At 39.4% G+C, this 20,220-nt stretch overlaps 1 protein-coding gene across 2 annotated transcripts in view; it reads right to left on the reverse strand.

The window, feature by feature from the left end:
* Window positions 1-20,220, reverse strand: part of LOC141905046 (ras-related protein Rab-21-like) — a 76,611-nt gene that overhangs the window by 19,056 nt on the left and 37,335 nt on the right. For both annotated transcript variants that reach the window (XM_074793784.1, XM_074793776.1), the window contains exons 3-4: window positions 10,232-10,291; window positions 7,774-7,881 (exon numbers count right to left, since the gene is read on the reverse strand). In XM_074793784.1, the coding sequence (XP_074649885.1) occupies window positions 7,774-7,881; window positions 10,232-10,291 (168 nt within the window). The remainder of the gene's footprint in view (window positions 1-7,773; window positions 7,882-10,231; window positions 10,292-20,220) is intronic.

The raw sequence follows: 20,220 nt of genomic DNA on the forward strand, positions 1-20,220 counted from the left end.
CTTACGTTTCGCTAATCATGTTACAGATGATCCGTTGCATATTTCTCTTCTCGTAGGCTTAGACTACTATTATGATATAGTTTTAGATAGCATTGTTCGAAGTGCATCAGGTAACGGTCCTGTAGCTGTAGACTCTAGGTTAGGTTATCTTTTATCTGGTCCGGTACTCCGGAGACTCGAGATAATCGCGATGTAACCATGCTCAGTGTGCTAGTTGGTCGTTCGGATACTTTAGATTTGAACAGTTTATGGGACCTCGAAACGTTAGGTATAGAGCATCCCCAAGATGATGATCCGCTGATTCCTTCGCTTACCGTCGACAAGCTCGAGGACACTCGGTACATTGCCAAGCTTCCTTGGAAGTCCGACCATGTTAGTCTGTCATCCAATTTTGAGACGTGTAAGCGAAGGACTATCTCGACGGTTCAGCGTCTTCACAAACTCGGGCATGTTGGTGAATACGCGAAACTTTTTGCAGATCAAGAAAAGCGGAATTTTATAGAGAAGGTTCCGGATGCTTCGACAGCCGATGAGTGTCACTACTTGCCACATCACGCGGTTTTTAGGGAGTCTAAAAATACTCCGTTGAGAATAGTCTTTGATTGTAGTTGTAAGACTCCAGAATCGGTTAGTCTTAATGATTGCCTCGTTGCAGGGCCGCGGCTACATAACGATATTCTAGGCATTCTTCTCCGTTTTAGATTGTGCAGTTTCGCATCTGTAGCCGACATCGAAAAGGCTTTTCTGCAAATCGAGTTAGATAAGTCAGATCGTGATTTTACTAGGTTTCTTTGGCTTGAAGATCCGACCGATCAAAACAGTAAACTTGTTACTTATAGGTTCAGAGTTGTTTTATTCGGCGCTACTTGTTCGCCTTTTATCTTAAACGCGACAGTCTTGAAACATTTGCGCATGAATGATTCTCTTACAAGTCGATTTATAGCTAAGAGTATTTACGTTGACAATTGCGGTGTCAGTATCGATAATCAGATCGAAATGTTGCAGTTTTATTCCGCGTCTCGTGCTATCATGTCTACCGGTGGATTCAACTTGCGATGTTGGTCCAGCAACAGCGATTCTCTCATGAAAGCTGCATCCGTCGACGGAGCGGCTGAGGATACGGATACGGTTAAATTTTTAGGTTTGATCTGGCATTCGCAAGATAGAATAAAACTTAGGTCGTTAGATATTACTCTTGATCCCGCACAGGTCGTTTCGAAGCGTGCGATTTTAAGCGATTCTTCCAAAGTGTATGATCCGCTCGGCTGGATATCGCCCGTCGTATTAAAGGCGAAACTTTTACTTCAAAGACTTTGGAAAGAGGAGCTTGATTGGGATACGCCGATCACAGGGGATTTTCAAGAAGAGTGGGCTTCGATAGCGAGTGATATTTCGAGGGCGACATCTATTGAATTCTCTCGTAGGTATTTCGACCAGGTTGGTGTTTCTCTCCATGATTGTGAGATTCACTTGTTTGCTGATGCCAGTGAAAAGGCTTATGGATCAGTGGCTTATATAGTGTCTAACGGTGAATCGCGATTGCTTATCTCTAAATCGAGAGTTGCGCCTGTAAAACCGTTGACTGTCCCGCAGCTTGAACTGATGGCGGCGGTTATCGCAGCACGATTAGCTCGTTTGTTACGTGAAAGTTTTCCCACTTGTAATTTTCACTTGTGGTCTGATAATCAATCGGTTTTGTATCGAATGTTGAATTCCAAATCACTCAAATCCTTCGAACAGAGAAAAGTTTCGGAGATTAAAGATCTGACAGGATCCGATTCTTGGGGTTATTGTCCTTCTGATTCGAACCCAGTTGATTTGTTATCGCGTGGTTGCTCTTACCATGATATTGTGTCTAGCGATTTATGGAGGAAAGGGCCCCATTGGTTAATTGATGGGGACTGGCCCAAGTGGGATCCTAAATCTGTTGTAAATAGTTTACTTGTGAATGTTGATCTATGAACTGAAAATTCGGACGAGAGTTCGATTGATTACTGTAAAATCGATTCGGTTGTGGACATCACCAGGTTTTCAAAGTTATCAAGATTACTCCGTGTTACCGCTTATGTTTTGCGGTTCATTGATGTCTGTTTAAAACGGAGAAACCGTGGTGATTTCTTGCATCCTCGTGAAATTGAAAACGCAGAGACCGTTTGGGTTGAATGCGTGCAACATGATGTGTTTTAAAATGTTTTTGAAAGTTTATCGAAGGTCAAAGGCAAATCGCCTCCTATTGTAACGCAATTGCGTTTTTATATAGATGATAGCGGTGTACTGAGATGTAGAGGAAGACTTGATTTCTCTCAGTTGCCGCAACCGGCTCGTAGTCCGATGTTGTTACCCAAGAAGTCAGGGTTGACTGATCTGGTTGTTTGGGCTTCGCACGTTAAAGTGAAACATTTGAAAGTTAATCCTAAAACGCGTCATTGGTCCTTGTTGTAAATGTCGAAAATTAGACGGAAGGTCGTATGGGTTACCAGAACCACCGCCCTTACCTGCCCTTAGGGTTGTCAATGTTCCCGCTTTCCAGCACACAGGGGTTGATTTTTGGGGTCATTTCAATGTTACCTTGTCTGATGGGGATTTCGTGGTAAAATGTTACATTGCGCTATTCACTTGCGCTGTTAGTCGCGCTTTACACCTTGAAGTTGTTGAAAACTTAGGTACGGGTTCTTTCATTCGGGCGTTTCGCCGGTTTGCAGCACAACGCTCATTACCCCATAAAATACTTTCGAATAATGCGAGTACTTTCTACTCTGCGTCCGATGAGTTGATTTCTATTTTTGAATCTGTCGAAGTGAGAGAATATTTGGCTAACAAGGGAGTAGAGTGAAAATTTACTGTGAAGCGCGCCCCCTGGTATGGGTGGTTTTACGAGCGCCTAGTTGGAATTACGAAAAGTGTTAGAAAGTGTTCTTGGTCGTGCGCGAGTGTCGTTGGACAAATTTAGGACTGTCGTTACGGAGACGGAAGCAACATTAAACGATCGACCGCTTACGTATCAATCTTACGCCTTCTCATCTTGTTTGCGGCCGAAGATCACGGGGTTACCGTACCGTTGTCAGGATACGGATCCAGCAGACCCGGATTTCTCGCTGAATAGAAATGTTGTTGTGGAGCGTGCGAATTATTGTGCCGCACTGATAGGTAACTTCCGCAGTAGATGGGCTAAAGAATACCTCGCCGCTTTACGGGAGAGGTGTCCACCGTCGGAAGTAATAGATACCCCTATGCAAAAAGGGCAATATTGTGTTAATTCACGGGGACAATGTTCCTCGTTTGCGATGGAGTTTAGGAGTTATTATCGAACTGCATCCCGGCTGCAACTCGCAGGTTCGATCTGCGACCATTAGGACGCCGTCAGGAATAACAAATCGTCCGTTAAATAAGTTGTACCCACTAGAGGTCACTGCGGTCACGGATTCCGCTGACATTCGGGAGGAAAGAGAAATTCAGGAAGTTACTGAGGTGCGACCGATCAGAGGAGCAGCAGTTGTTGCGAGACAGAGAATTCGTGAACAGTTATCCAGTGAATCTGACATTGATTAAAAATTGACATTCTTGTTTGCTTGTTTGTTGATATTATAATGTTAGTTTCTTTTCAGTATTGGTACTACTGTTGCAGCCCCCGAGGATGTTGTGAAATGTATGCCTATACGGCAGAATTATACGTGCATGTCAATTTCTCTTTGATACAGTCCGTTTATTATAATGCTTTATCGTTCTATTGTACACGTGTCACGTGGGGGTGCACGTACGAGTAGTTTTTGGTCAGTTTAATAAATTGTAACCGAGCGGACGTCTCGTCGTTTATAGTATGGATTTCCTGGGAAGAACTGAATTGTAGAATTCGACGACAGGTCCCGAGAATTCATTTAGAGGTTTTCCGAAAGGAAGAGCCCCTTTTTGGAGCCTTCCCCTTGCCCCAATACGAACCGGAACTGTTACGACTGGACGAGGCTTGACGCGATTGTTGAAGTTGTGCATTAGTTCTCCAACCGGCATCCGTAGCCGCCTGAGAAAGCGCTGAAGTTTGAGTTGGTCCTGTTTGCGTCCGTGCCGAACCTTGCGCCGCCGGCGTAGGACCAGAACACTTTTTCCACAGAGTTCGGACGGTGGACTTGGTCTGGACCTCCCGAATCTTCCTCAGCTCGGCGGAAACAGGAGCGCAGCAAACGGAGAAGAGACGTGAAGACGTCCCCAATGGAGCTCTCAGCAAAGAAATGGACACCATATCCGGTAGACGAGCTTTGGAACTGGAGTCCATAACTGACTGACTGGAGGCTAACACAAGATTAGCCTGACCCCGAACCGACAACGGAATTAAATGTGAAATAGACCAAGCCAAAGATAGGATAATCCGGTCCATTCCCTCCAGTTTTAGGGCAACTGACTCTGGGTCGGAGCCCGCATGAACTGCGGCGAGAGTCTCGCGAAGCTCAACCGTCAACACCTTAAGTGCCATATCCTGAAACGAACCAACCCTGGTAAGATTGTCCAGGATTGACGTCATGGCCACCAAACCAGACTTAGGCAAACGAATACCCGACTGTGCTGAAACAGTATCTGGGCTGATCAAAGTATAATCAGCATCCAGGCAGCTATGACTATGATCCACAGCACCTGGAGTTGCGTAATACGCCGAGCGAAATGCGCCTATAGGTGGATCGGTTGAACTAAAATATTTCCCAGATTTCATACCCCATTCTGGAGGGGGAAACGAAAACGTTCCAGGACGACATTCACCCCATAATTGCGTATCTAATCGAGCCCATTCTCTTGAAACCGCTGACGATTCCCGTAAAACGTTAAGATCGGAGTCCGGAGGGCGATAAGCTTCCATTGACTCACCGACCAGAGGAGCTGCTGTGGGCTTTGCGTGAGTTGCCCCGTGTTTGACAAAAAACTCACTAATCATTGCTCTATATGGCATGTCCCCCGCTGATACATTGCGAGCCAGGGAAGTCCCCATCGTATGGGGCAACCCAAAATTGCTTGCGACAGGAACGACCCCAGAAGGAATTGCTGCTTCTGGGACCGGATCCTCATTGAAATCAGACCCTACCCCAGCATCCAGGAATTCAGCGTCAGAATTCCGAACAACTGAGTGGGCTTGCAAACTTCTTACCAGACAATCAGGAATAGGCTTACCTGTTGTAGAGGTTGTAGCGACTTGCTGCAACGACGATAACAAGTTTAAGATATTCTCTTCAAATACATGGAAATCCGAGTCAAGAATTTTTCCGTATCCCGACGATCATGCCGACTTCGGTGACTGTCCCTCGAACGGGATCGGGACCTACTAGAAGAATTGCCTTCATCGCTAAACGACGTCGACGAACGATGAGAAGACCAACGGCGAAACTTCCTGCAATAACGATCGTAATCCCTCTCCCGATCAAACCTTGATCTGCGAGAAGGAGATTGTTCATCACTAGTACTGAATTTGGGGTAATTTAGGCACCAAAATTTCTTCAAACCACTATTCAAACATTTCAATGTGACAGCCCGCAAGTACTCCTTTAATTTAGTAAACAAGCTTTGCTCCATCGATAAAACCAGTCTCCTTGTGGATATGTAAAACAATTGAGCGCCAAGTCTTGCAAAATTCTCAAAAAGCCTCTCAATGATCACTCTTCACCCTGAAAGAATATGATTCTCCCATATTTACGAAACTGTCGATTATCCTTCAGCTATTAATACCGCCATCATATTATCTACTGCTTTTCAATAATAAATAGTTTCTTGCATCGCATTCAGTAGGTTTCAGATGAATGACCTCTAGTGACCTTGAACTTTGAACCTGTATAATATCATTGTCCGGTGATTATTGGCTTTTCCTGAATCGCGATCACAAGCAGATGCAGACGGACTGACAGACATGGCAACGATAACTGGAATTACAAGAGGGCTTCTGCAAAATCCTAATAATAACGATAACCATAACAAGAGGCCCATGGGCCTTGAAACTTCGGTTATGATGTGATGATATAACTAGGTGACATGACAATTATCGGAAAAAACTATTTTCTAATTAGAACCAAATGCTTCAAAACAGTAATTTTAATACGTATAGGACCGGAGTGACATTTAGCTATACGTAACGGAATTTCACCAGCATGTGTTTTTCTTTCCTTGTAGAAGGGCAAACACACTCAGACTTTATTATTTCGACCGAGACAGGAAACAAATTAAGTCCCAAAATTCTTTTTTCAGGGCTAATAACCCGCTAGAACTGGTTAACTATTCCTTTAGGTTTATGTTTGATGCTCGATCTTATCATTCCAACTTGACATCACTGAAAGCCCCTTAAAGATAACAGCAACAGGAAAAACTCCTCAGAAAAGTTGAATAGTTGAATAATTTATTGAAACTTAATTGGAAATTTGAATTATACGAAGTTCAAATTTTTTGAATTGCGCGATCCGAAGATAATTCCGCAATATACACATAGCATCCGGTCTCTAACAACTGCACAGGCAGCCGATACAGGGGACATAATAAAGAAACAAAGAAATGTTTATGCTGGTGGAATAACATTTTCAAGGTAGTTCTCAGCAATCCAGTTTTGCAGTAGTACATGTGAGCAGAAAGCACATTCACTGTCTACTGCAGACACTCAAAATCTTGCTGACAAACTTAAATTAAAACCATGCCAAATAATTTCATGCATAATCATAACACAAATAGGTTACAATGTGTTTTATACACCGTTGGAGCTTGTCACATTAGGAAATCTAAGGTAAGCATATAAGGATATGTAAAACCCACGATCATGACCTTTTAGCATCATGAGAAACGTTCATTTATTTTGGAGAAATCCCTTCCTGTTGCAAGCAAAAACTCTAAGTCAAGATGTTGGCCTAAGAATTCATAGTTTTTCATGTGGTGCCTAGTGTAAAAGCCAACTTCAGTTTTTCAGTATCATATCTCAGAGAAGATTTTTAAACGACAAAGAAAATCAGGTGAAAATCGTCTATAAGTTAGTCCATTATGTTATTTCCTTGATTGATGGCACATGCTATCACATCTAATGCGAGTGATTAAACAATACTTAACGAGATTTGAGTTTAATGGAAAATATTAATAATAGCATGATAAAACATCAATAAATGTAGAAATCAATATAATTTTTTGTAAATCAATCTCAGACATCAACCAGACTTTCACAAACTGCCGCGTGCCTACTGTAGTTTAAACACATGGCGTGGTATGTTTGTCAGTACACTAGTATATGAACACACTATACACAGCACACAAGGAAGGCCTGCGTGAGTCAGCGAAGCCACGTGTAAGAAAACCAAAAAGCTTATGACAAATCATTCTAATGAATAAACTATGAGATGACAATTAGCATTCAATGTCTTAATTAGTAAGTTACTCTACGGCAGTCCCTACTTCATTAAATTAACTTCCAGGCCTTTGACTGGACTGACAGCGGGCATGACTGTTTGGATATGCTACCCTTTTGTATTTTGAAGTCACTATTCTATCAACATTGGCCCTACACTTCCACACTGACAAAGTTCGTTTGCTAAATACATCTACCTGTTTCACGTACATCCAAATGGCAACCATCTTCCTTGTTAGGATATCACCGTAGAAGCTAGCTTGAACCGAAGAGCGCAAAAATAGACCCATGCTTGTTGATTCTTTTTTTGAGTTACATGGCTATTGAACAAATTCAAAATCTGCATACATTCAAATACTTGCTTCTACACCCAGTTGCACAGAGCTCGTAACAAAATTGCCTATGACTTTACATGAAATTACCTTTTGGAAAGAGTCTTCGTCAGTTATATCATAGACTAAAATAGCACCATTACTATCACGGTAGTAAATAGGCCCCAATGCATGAAATCTTTCCTGACCTGCAGTGTCCTGCAAATTAAAGAAACATCATTAAGACAAAGTCAGGCATGAAATTTCCTAATCAAATTGACAGCTCAGCTACTGGCCATGGATCAACAAGTTAGGAACTTGGAAAAGGTCAAATGCTGAAAAGTAAAACATATTTTGCTCAAGCCATTTTTTAATTTTGATATTCATAAATAATAAGTAGGCTACTTCAGAACCAAGCGCTCATACACAGCAAGCGCACATTTTTCTGTGGAGGTTCCTGAAATCATCATAGTATAACACTATCTATACTGCACTACCATGTTGCCTGTCTAAAGGCATGTGTATCTTCTTAACCGTACGGCGCCACTATCCGCGTTCACTCCACCTTGCCTTCTAGATTGCACTATTGATTTTTTTAATGTTGATGTTAGAACAACGATCGCGCTTATGATAGCGGCACCAAGTGAGCTCACCCTACCCCCATTTATTTTTACATCAAATTTACATCGCTCTCGGCGACTACAAAATCGCGAGCAAAACAGCTGATTTCCTCTGATCCGCAGAACTCTGGGATCCCTGATAAAAGTAAATGGACCCAAAATTTGGAATCATCTATCACTTCATTTAAAAACCCTGCCATCCATCAAAATCTTTAAAACACATTTAAAGGACAAATTGCTTTCTTCCTATTGATTAGATATACACAGATTTTTTGGTGACCCGCTTATAGTTTTCTATGAATTTTGCAGTGACTTTTCATTTTTGTATGTGTGCGAGAGTGCATGGAAGTGTGAATAACCCTTTTTAATGCCTCTTTTTCTAATGTAAAAGTTCACTTTTGGGTTGGTACATCCTACAAGCTATGCTATTTTATATCTTCCCGTCTGATAAATAATGCCAATCTATACTTAATTAGTGTTAAAATATCATAATTTATAAATTGTTTATTATCTGTTATAAATTGCTATAATTTTCTGCACAATGAGCGAATAATAAATAATTTAGCGCAGAATATAGGGCCCGCCAAACGAGCCGAAAAATGCGCAAAGGGAGCTTTGGCAAGCAGTATGCATTATACAACCATATTTACTGCATATCTGCACCATTTACTCGCAACTTATTTCCCTTGTCAAATCTATTTGAATATAAAGATATTTGTCTGTTCTTATTACATCTACATCGGGATTGAAAGTCTTGCAAGGGGAAAATTATGATTTTGATAATTTGAGTAATCCCATATCATACAGAAAGTGATATTCACGCCATAAATCAATGTTTGTCTAATCTGATATCATTATACTAACAAATATCATCTGTTTTTGAGTAATGAAGCATGCGCATTGACAATGAATGCAGCGCAAAATGCGCTGAGTTGCCCGCACACAAGACCGCACCTTGTGCTGGGCCGAAATGTATCAAACATGTCAAATATTTGGCAGACAACAAAAAGTGCTCCAAAAATCGCACGCACACGAGCCAAAACCTGCGCTGGCGCACTTTGCGTACGCAACATTCGCCTCATGTGCAGGGACCTTAAAACTCGTTCGAGCCTCAAACCAGCTACATTGTTTTAGGCATTGCCCACAGATCACTGGTACCTTATTTCATCTTGATTTCGCCAATAAGTGTAGGAGTTAAATCGCTAGTTGATGACGCTAAGTTGATGGACAAATGACAATGGGTATACCCATAACCTATCAGCTTTACTGAGCTTCACAGTGGAGATAAAGGCCGAGGAGTAGGGAGGCTAGTTAACCAAGTGGCAATCACTTGAGATCGATCATTCTACTGACTACAGTATTTTGTTTATAATGTTCATATTAAGTTCAGTTACACAAATTAGCTGCATGTCACCCACAGTAAAATTTGACAATTTCATTTATGTGTTCATATCAAGTTCATGAGAACTTAAGTGACTTTCAAGTGATCAAGTGATCTAAATGGTTCTAGTCATAATTGGAATGAAAATCAAAAGCTAGAAATCATTTTTGTAGAAATAGGACCAACCTTAAAGAATTTGGAGAAATCTTACTTTTTGAAGACCATTCATTTTCAGTTGATTTCGATGAAATTTGGACAAAACATACATGATAGATAGGGTGTGTATATTCAGTATATGTTTTGATAGCTTCGTGGAAGAGGGTGCATAGTAAAAGGGTTGATGCATGTCTGACAAAAAGTAGGATCGGCATGTCTGACAAAAAGTAGGATCGGTTAACTGACAGAGGAAATAGGGAAATTCCAGTTTCAACCGTTAGAGCTATTCACTGCACAATGGCTTCATGGGTACGGCCATCTTAACTCGGCCTTTAATGAATGGCATTAGTTTCATGGTCTAAACAATGTGCAGCTTTGCTTAGTCTAAGTCAGGTTTATCTAATCAACTCACCCATATTGCAAGGTTGACCTTCTTTCCATGTATGTTAAGCTTTTTGTTCAGGAAAGATGCCTGAAAAATTTCAAAAACAAAATGAACTTAATACATTTCCAATGGTTTTGCACGTTTTAATGGTTCCGGATGCAAGAATGAGTTTTCAAAATTTAGGTCCCCTAATGGTTAGAATAGGAATTAATTATGTGAGGGGTTCGTTGTAATTCATATCCAGGTACATGTGTATCCAGGGATCATTGTCTCAAGCTCAGGTGAAATTCAAGCCATTTCAAGCTAGATTTATACCATTTTCAAGCTATTTTTTCAGGCACGTTGGAAACAATTTTCAATAGTCGCAGCCAATTTGCCTATTTTTAACAGGTTTATATAAAAATGTTAAAAAAGAGGTAAAATTTCGATTCATTTTTTAGTGGAATCTGGAGTTGATACGATTGTGTTAGAGATGAAACGCATTTATCACAATGATTTCCAGCATTTCCTAAATAAAATATTCATATCAATCAAGATTTGGATATTAGGCCATCCAAATAAATTGTCTGTTTTGCCGTTACACCTACTCAAATTTTTGGGATAAGTCGGTAGGTAGGTAGAATCATTTTTTTTGCAAAATTTTGGGGCAAAAAAAAAACAACAAATTTATCACCTCTTTTAGTGGAAACAATACCCCAAATCTGCGTTGTGGAAGGGAAATTTGTATTTCAAGAATAATTTAAGATTTTAAGAATAAATTTTAAAATTCTAACTTATTCCTGAGCGTCATCTATGCGTTCAAAATGCAACAGTAGATTGAATATATGCGCGCTATAACATTACCAGCTTTAATATAGTCAATAATAATGAATGGCAGCTCATTGGAACACTGCCAGTTCCCTGGAAAACTTCAACTATGCCATAGTCGAGCCACGTTTTCACACGATGCACACTTGACTTCAAACATACGTAGCTCATACATCGGTAGTGGGTCGGCCATTTTTATCAAAACTAAAATTCATTTCAATGATTCCAAGAAAAAAGTTTCCACTCGGTACCTTTGAAGTCGGGTCGTTCAGGTGACGGCAAACAGACCATCATTTTTGGATGGCCTAATACGAAATGTGTAATGTTCAATGACTTTGACGAGGCCGCTGTGCATTAACATGGCTCTCACACCTGGTGTAGGATTTCAATGCCATTTTACATCAATGCTCGATAACATGCATGACTGAAATTTCCCCATATTTTCATGTCTCCAAACAAATTCGCAAGGAAGGAAATTTGTGATAATCTAGCATTTCAAGCCATTTTTTCATTTCAAGTCAAAAATAATTATTTCAAGCATTCGATCTATTTTCAAGCCGTTTTCAAGTGCTTGAATAGCATTTCTCAAATTCAAGCCATTTCAAGCCTTTCAAGCACCACGACGAGCCCTGGTTATTCAATTTCATAGAAATCCCATTATTGGCTTAGTAGATATCAATGATAATGCATCTCCAGTGATTTGTAGGTGTCGCTCCTGGAGAACCATATAAGATAACTAGTCAAATCATATATCATTACGAGCGTCTCGTCAATGGTACCACTCTTTCGCCAACAGTTAAGGAGCTAGGAGCAGAAAGGGGCACTATGGCCAGCCTGTCAGCTTTTCATAAAATGGCAAATGATTCATTCTGTGGATTATATTTGTCAAACTCACAGCTCAGAGTCGATACCTTTAATTTACACAATACAATTGTGTTTTCATAAGTAGCACAGGCAGTAACTGGAGCTGGCAGGAACAAATACCACAGATAAATCTTTTCCCTTGGTCTTGTAGATTTGAATGTGGAATAGAATTGAATTTTCTGAAATTTGTTCAATAAAACAAAATTATTGAATTGGATTTGATGTTCTATTTGTTCAATAAAGTAAAGTTGAATTGGATTTTATATTCTTTTGCAGAATAAAATTTGACTGAATTTGCAGGTTGAGCACATGGCTAATTAGCATATCAAGGACATCCATCCGATTTGAGAAAAAAGCTACTTTTCCAGGACTTTACATAATTGTCAATGATATTTTCTGTAGTGCAAATAAAAATATTCCTCTCAAAAACCAAATCAACTTAAGATTTCACAGATATCGATCTTGAAATACAATTTTAGATCTTGAAATAAAACCCGGAAGTAAAACGTTAGACGATACTGCGGGTTCACGTAAGCACATGCTGATCTCTGCGGCTAAGCCAATCATAGAGGAGTCTTTGCTCACTGACTGGCTTTTTAGAAGATATTTTTGTGTTCAGATTTTCATGAAAAAGCTCATATAAATTTATAAGGCTCATTTCAAAATTCAGCTTCATAGGGTTTGGTGAATTTGATTGATTGATATTTTATTTACATAGAACATATACAATAATACAGAGAAAAGAATCATTAAATACTAATTGAAAATATCAATTTAATACATTAAGTAGGAGATAAATGGTTCTATGAAGGACATGACCCAAAGCCTCAAGGCCGTATCACAAAAGCGAGGGCCAACCCTTGAAAAGGATAATGATGATGATAAGATATGGATGGATGGATGGATGTATGGATGGAATGATAAGGAAATTAGAGAATAATCGGATGAACTAGATATACATGTATAGAGTTAAGCTGGTTGTAGGGCGATTGTTTTAATATTTTGTCAGTAAGTGATGTTTAAAACCACGAGTGAAAGGGCTGGTAGTTCTTGAATTCCTGATTTTAGTATCTGAATTTTGCCAAATGGTTGTTTCAAAATGAGCTGTTGAAAATTGTACTTTTATGATGCCTCGTTTTGGGGAAATTGTGAGATCTTGTGTTATACCTGTGATTTGAGGAGTTAGTTGTAAAAAAATGTATAATGGGTTCAGGCAGGAGCTGTTTTGAGAAGCTGTAACCAAGTTTTGCTAGTTCAATTTGGATAATATCATCAAATTTTGGAATTTCATATTTTTCTAAAATAGGTGTAGTGGGAGAATTGTAAGAAGCATTATCGATGTAACGTATGGCGTTTTTCTGTAATTTGAAAATTGATGTTTCTTTGAAAGTAATGGGTCCCATTATGTAAATCATAGGTCAAATAGGGATGAATGAAACTAAGATATAGTAGCTTCTTACTACATGAAGGCAGAAACTTTTTGGATGGATATTGCTCTAATGAATAATTTGTATGAATATATGCTCAGTTGCACAATCAAAGAGCCTTTACTCTGGAAACCATGTCATTTAAATTTGCTCCATTTATATAGTAATAGGCTCAGCCTCCGGATGGCCTAAAAATCGGTGCCTTCACAGTCCCCTGGCAGCAGTTGTATGAACTAATCATGCAGGTTGGCAAAGGGCAGTTTTGTGATTTTGCTTTTACAATGCACTGAATTACATGCGAAAAACGGATGCTGGAGTGATTTCTCAAAAACACCCACTAGTGGGTAAAATGGGAACTAATTATGTATTGTTGTATTTCATAGCCAGGTACATGTGTATCAATTTTTAGAAATCCCTTAATATGCCTAGTCGATATTGATGAATATGTGTTTTCCAGCGTTTACTACATGGCGTTCCTGGAGAACCATATGTTCTGGTACGTGCTGCCATATAAGTAGAAATAATGAATTAGTTTTTTTTAAATCTATTCTTAAATTTTCCACAGGGAAGTGAGTCTGTAGTTATAGAGATACTGTAGGATGAATTAGGTTGAATTTTTGCCACGTATGACAAGATGGTAGCTTGATGAGCCTGTGTTTTATGAAGGCTCTGTAAAGTTGTAGAATCTTTATTGGGAATTGTTTCCTACTTTTAAAAATGTGCTGTACTACCAGTTGGTGACCGAAAGAAGTTCAAGTCCAGTATAGCGAGGAATTGTTCCCGCCCAAAGATACATTTTTAGAAAAGGAGTAATTTGGCTGCGCACTCAGTTTTCAACAAACATACTGACAAACCGACTTACCGACAAACCGTACTCTTATCCCTCGATCCAGCCACGGGTAATCCACGGAAAAACCCTGTCCCTCGATCCTAGTATGTCAGTATGTCGGTATGTCAGTATGTCGGTTTGTCCGCACGTCCCTATAGTGTAACATCGTAAGATTCAATCAGTCCAATATTGGCGGATTAATTTCAAATACCGGTTCGATGTTATAAGCAGGGATGAGAACGCCGACCTGCAAAATCCGCGGATTATTTTTCTTGAGTGACATACGCGAACCAGCTGACGGCGTAGCCGGCAGCACTAGCGAGCGCTGTAGGCGCGAAGCTATTTGAGGGGGTTTGGGGGCCCTCCCCCAAGAAAATTTTAGAAATTAAATACGTTTTCCGAGCACTTAGAGCGATCTTGAACCCATGAACGACTATTATATTTTGGAAGGTAATGGCTAGTTCCAATGTGGTACATCCTCATTTGATGACATTCAGCATCTCATGCATTACGGGTCGAGCCCTGAATTATTGCAGTAAAAATGCGCCGATGAATGCTCACTAAAAATCATCACCAAGTAGTGTATAATATCCGAAGGCGTTCGCCACACACACGCAGCAACAACTGTTGCCGTGCGTGCGTGTCTGCAACCGATCGATAAAATACATACACACTCATCGCAGTACAAATGTACATACAAAATCACTGTGTTGCAATGAATATGCATTGAAATACGATACTTTTACGTGACGATGAGTAAAACAGGCACTGAACGCTTTTACGGTTCACCTGATTACCGATCGCGCCGGACCAATTGAGTGAGATCATCACCCCCCCCATACTTTTACATCATTTTTGGACTATTTGGAAAATTGATATTTTTCAATACTGAAATCCGCGGGAAACCGCGGATCCGCGGGGAATTCTCATCCCTGTATAAGTCTCTGCTGGAACTATTTAATGCTGTAATGGACTTGAGCCCTGAAAGATCTGTGGATTGACAAATTTGAATCGACCTGGTGACAAATGCAGATGAAGAAATTGGATGAGGCAACTGTCATAGATGCATAGTTCGACTCCTGCGTGAAATGTTGCTTATTCGTTTGATATCCAAATCCTTGATTCGTTTAGATTGTGCTCATTCCACAGGAGTGGATTCCGAAATTTATTCTAAATCAGTTGGACGTCCGTGTCCGCCAGCGTATCGTGCATGCGCCTGTGTGGAATTCGTCCCAAGATCATGAGTGTTGTGTAATATTCTCGTATTATGGAACAAGGCGGAGAGGTTTTTCGCTCAGTAAATTCACAGGAGTGAATCGTTGCGTGCGGAGGAGATGTCATGAACGCGCACTCGAATTGAATTGTATCGTTGGCTATCCAATTATATCATTTCGCTATTAAAATTGAGTAGCTTTAGTTAAATCACTATTTTGTTAATTTTGTCGCGCAGTTGAATCAAGTGCTGAGGATCTGATCTGTAGTGATTTGTCCCGAATTTAAAACCCCTCGAACCGGATTCTTGAATTTTGCTGTAACCTTTGTCATTGCCTGATTTTTCAATGTAATAATGTAGTGAATTTTGTAACTTGTAATTTAGCGTGTTGCAAGTTTTAGAAAAGTAAAGGTTTGATTGCAGTGCGACAGATTATAGTGTAGGTCAAACTTGTTATAAGTAAAGGTTTGTAATTCCTAGTATATGAATTAAATGAAGGTAGAGCTTGATGTAAAGGTTAATAATTCCTTAATGTGATCGTGGTGTTGTTGTTTGTTTGTGTGCGATACGACTATTCTTAAGGAGCTGCTTTAGCTCTATTTCACGAGTTTACATGAAGTGAAGTGTTATTACATTATTGAGTTCTTTGGCGAACTTAGCACAGTGCTATTTCCGACGCGTAATGCGAACATATCCAACCCACGGAGATACATTCGCTCCACTTTCCACAAATTTATTGGCATTGGCTTCATAACTAGCTGTCAGGATAAACAATTGTATTACTTTTCATTCTTTTTACAGTACAATTTCATTGGCCCATTGCAAAAAATCAGCAATGGCTATCAAAAATGCTAATTCATAGCACTAATATATCACATTCAAGCATGCCTTCAGCTAAAAATCACTTCGTAGGTTTAAGGAGGTATTATATTATAATCGTCGTGTCAAACAGGTGCATGTTTCAATTACTGGAACCGACTACCGACATTAAAACAAAAAATGTTTGTGAAAAAGCATGTTTATTTATCTTGCCTTCAGCTAAAAGAGAAAATATACATTGTTATCAAATTCATGAGCACAAGAAAATAGTTAATTACTGAAAAAAATTGTTTCCAACAATATTAGACATTGGCGCAGTGAACCGTGTAATCTGCCATATGCATTCCAGCAACTTAACATCTCTAAGCTTTTAAAATCGCACTTTTCTGTTACTGCCAGTACTAGCGTAGTGACAGCAAAATTCTCGTAAAAACTATGGCAATATAGTATGTTGGCAGGTCTGGGATTAGACCAAAATCCAGATCAAGCCAAACCAAATTAAGGTTTGACTTAAAATAATTTGCCACAGGCAAAATGGTTTACCTTTCCACTATCTAGAAGAACGTACAATTATACATGTATTCATTTTGATTTCCACTTGCGTGAATGTTAGTTTTGGTGTAAATATGTCCAGAAAACTATAAGGGCTCTGGGAAGCATGACACAAATTTTGATATTGGCTGTGTTTTTGCAATTCGTTGTATATAGCATAAACATCCAGGAAGACAATTGAAGGGGTCATAAGAGTTTTCAACAAATTACTGAAATATTTTTTTTGAAAAAAAAATAATGTTCATTTGTCATATTAAACAACATTTCGTGGAAAAAATCTATAAAATGATCATTGAGGACAATTTTTAAAATTCACGAGTGAAAATTCGATGAACCCGGCAGTGTGACGTCACTTACAGAACACCAAAAGCAACAATCATGGCGAGCGATTCCGTTCATAGCTCCAGTTCCAGCGATCACAACAGTGAGAGTTCAGGGTCTGAGGCTCTATTTAGCGAAGTTGAAGATCGGGAACCATTGAAAGATGAGACTTTCGTTCTCGAACCACACATGTTCGAGCCGGATGCGTCTTCTGACGAGGAAAATATCTCTGCTGACGATGTCGATGAGGCGGTCCTGCGTTTACATGTTCATCACTTAGGGAACTGGTAAGTCTTTACAGTTAAGCAAATTTTAAAAGTCATCCATCATAATCATTATAAGGTACTTCACCGTCAGTTTCTTCATGATTTGTGATTAACATACATTCGATTACGCGTGTAAGGGGTGTATCTTGTATCTTGGGTGGAATAGAGATGCTCCCAAACATGGCTGGAAGTGTGTAAATTTCAATTCAATTTCTTATTTACTTTTTACTTTATTTACCTTTTTATTTACACTCATAAAATATAACATGTAGGGAATGGCCAAATAGGCTGTATCATGAAGTTTTTTCATATTCCTTCTATCTCTTAAGGGAACAATTAGAATATAAGCTAAATTTCAAAATCTCTAGTAGGCTCGACCAAAGAAAATATCATGCGCCCAGCAATGTACTATTTGAACATCTTTTTCATTTGTACCAGCAATCACTGTCAGCCACTAAACACGGCAAGAGATTGTCTTTGCTGCCAAGAGGTGTCCGAAGTTGTTGCCAAATTAAAAGAGGCTGGCGAATTATATGGAGAAACTCGTATAACTTGTATAACGCATCACGCTGGGTTTAATATCGTGTGTCTCAACCCATAGGGACTTCAATGTGCGTGTAGTATCGAAAAAAGGCCTTTAAAGACCCGCAGCATGCCAAGTATCGACATGTTGCATATCGCCAATTCATCATGTGGTGTTGGCATTATCTCGGAAAAAAACATCAGAGTTGTCATTCCATCCTGTACTGTTTGTTGCATACAGGCACATTATTTGCCATCTGGTTTGGAGGACGATTTTGTTTTCAAGGGACATAAACTGCCAAAACTAAAATAACTTGTAACCGCATTTCATTTGTTATGTTATAGGTTAATTAAACAATTCGATAATAATTATCGTAATACATATCTTGGATGACCTACATTACCATTGAACTCATCCATGACATTAGATACATGTACGTAGTAATGCACAATTATTCTGAATTTAAAAAATATTTCGTAAACCCCACTTATCACCAGGATTAATAGCCTCAAGACCAACGAAAATTCAAGGCCATTTTAGAAGCACATTCAAGGCATTTTCCCCTTTGAAAAATATTTTTATGGCAATATTTCCTCGCTTCATCCATTCAAAAACAATCAAAACAGCTTTAACATAATTCATTTTGCCACTGCTGACCCAAATTCACTGATATTTACTGACACAGCAACTACAGCAACCTAAGACATTTGATAATTTTGAGGCATTGACCGAATTACTACACTCAATTACTACACTCATACACTCGAGACAGATTTTCCACAAAAATCTTGGAAATATAACAGAAAAAATAAGTGTGAAAACTGTATTTGGTTGAATTCAAATGATGGGAGAAAACTTACTTTTTGCAAATAATTAAGATGGAAATATCACGAAAAAAACTTTTTTTTTCTTAATTAAACCTGATGAAAACACAAGATGTTTTTGGCGGGATTTTAGAGGGGATCCAAGGTCCAAGTTAATTGACATCATCTCCGTGAAAAGCGCTGCTATACATGCAGTAATCACACACAACTGAATGATGATTCATTATGAATATACATTTTAGTGGGTTTTCCCCAATGACTCAAAAAGACACCTACTGTACAACATAGGTCTCTCCAAGGACAAAAAAATCAATGCGATTTATATACCATGCATTAAGACATTGTCAGCTGTCAAAATTTCCATCATTACAAAAAATCATTTATAAATCTACAGATTTCCAACATTTTCGAAATTCAAGGCCTTAAAATCAATTTTCAAGACCAAAGTGCAGAATTCAAGGCTTTTCAAGCAGAAATCTCAGAGAATATACCACCACACCCATCGGTGAGTCAAACCTGCTTACTCAAAACTAAGAGAGTGACAAGAAACAAGGTAAACAAAGGAGAAAGAGACCAAGAAACAAGGCCGACATTGGACGAGAATTTAGTTGGCTCGCCTCCAGCAACAGATATTAACACCACAATGTCTCGACGTCCTAACCAGCATCAAAGCTGGGTGGACGACTCAGACTCGAACTCCGACGACTATGAAACATCGTGGTCCTCATCCCAGAGAGTAGGAAACAGCGTGATGAGTGTGAGAATGGATGGTAGGCCTACTAATACCACTAACAGCTGTTGACGCATAGACCACACTAATGGTACTGAAAGCTCGGCTACCACTAGGCCTATAGGTCTAACTACATTTTCTACTAACATTACTACTAACAATGATTTTAACGATGATTTTAATACGAAAAGTAGACATGAGGCATCGGAACAGGGATCAAACCAGGCAGATCTGATGAAAGAAGCCGCAATCTCAGCCGGGATTTTTCCGCCTGAAATATCTCAAAAGAGGAAACGGTCAGACCACAACAGCACTATTTTCCGAGGAAAAGCACCTGATGGTTATACTCGCCTAACAATAAAAGCAGAACCGGGAAGATAAAAAATCACTAGACTCAACTGAACAAGAAAATATATGCTGTCAATGTGGAAAACCCATTCAAGAAAACATGTCTGTAACGTGCAGCCTTTGTGGTCAGGAAATATGTGCGAACTGTACAATCATGCCCCACTTAATTCAAATATTTTTGAACACAGTTGTCTATCTATAATATGTTCCACGTGCAAAAAATCCAAATCTGATGAAAACAGAATGTCACTATATGTGGACAGAATGGAAAGAATTCTGATAGAATATGACTCGACTATGAAGGCTTTAATAACGAATTTAGAAGCAAAAGCAGACAAGTCAACAGTAGACGGGTTATCGACGGAACTTGAAGAAATGAAACAACGCCTAGATCGCATGAACCTGAATCCCGAAGTTGACGATGAGAAGATTCAAACCATGGTCAATGACGCTGTAAAAACTCAATTAACCCATGGAAATAACGAATCTGTCA

Source organism: Tubulanus polymorphus, chromosome 1, assembly GCF_964204645.1.
Source record: "Tubulanus polymorphus chromosome 1, tnTubPoly1.2, whole genome shotgun sequence".
NCBI lineage: Eukaryota > Metazoa > Nemertea > Palaeonemertea > Tubulaniformes > Tubulanidae > Tubulanus > Tubulanus polymorphus.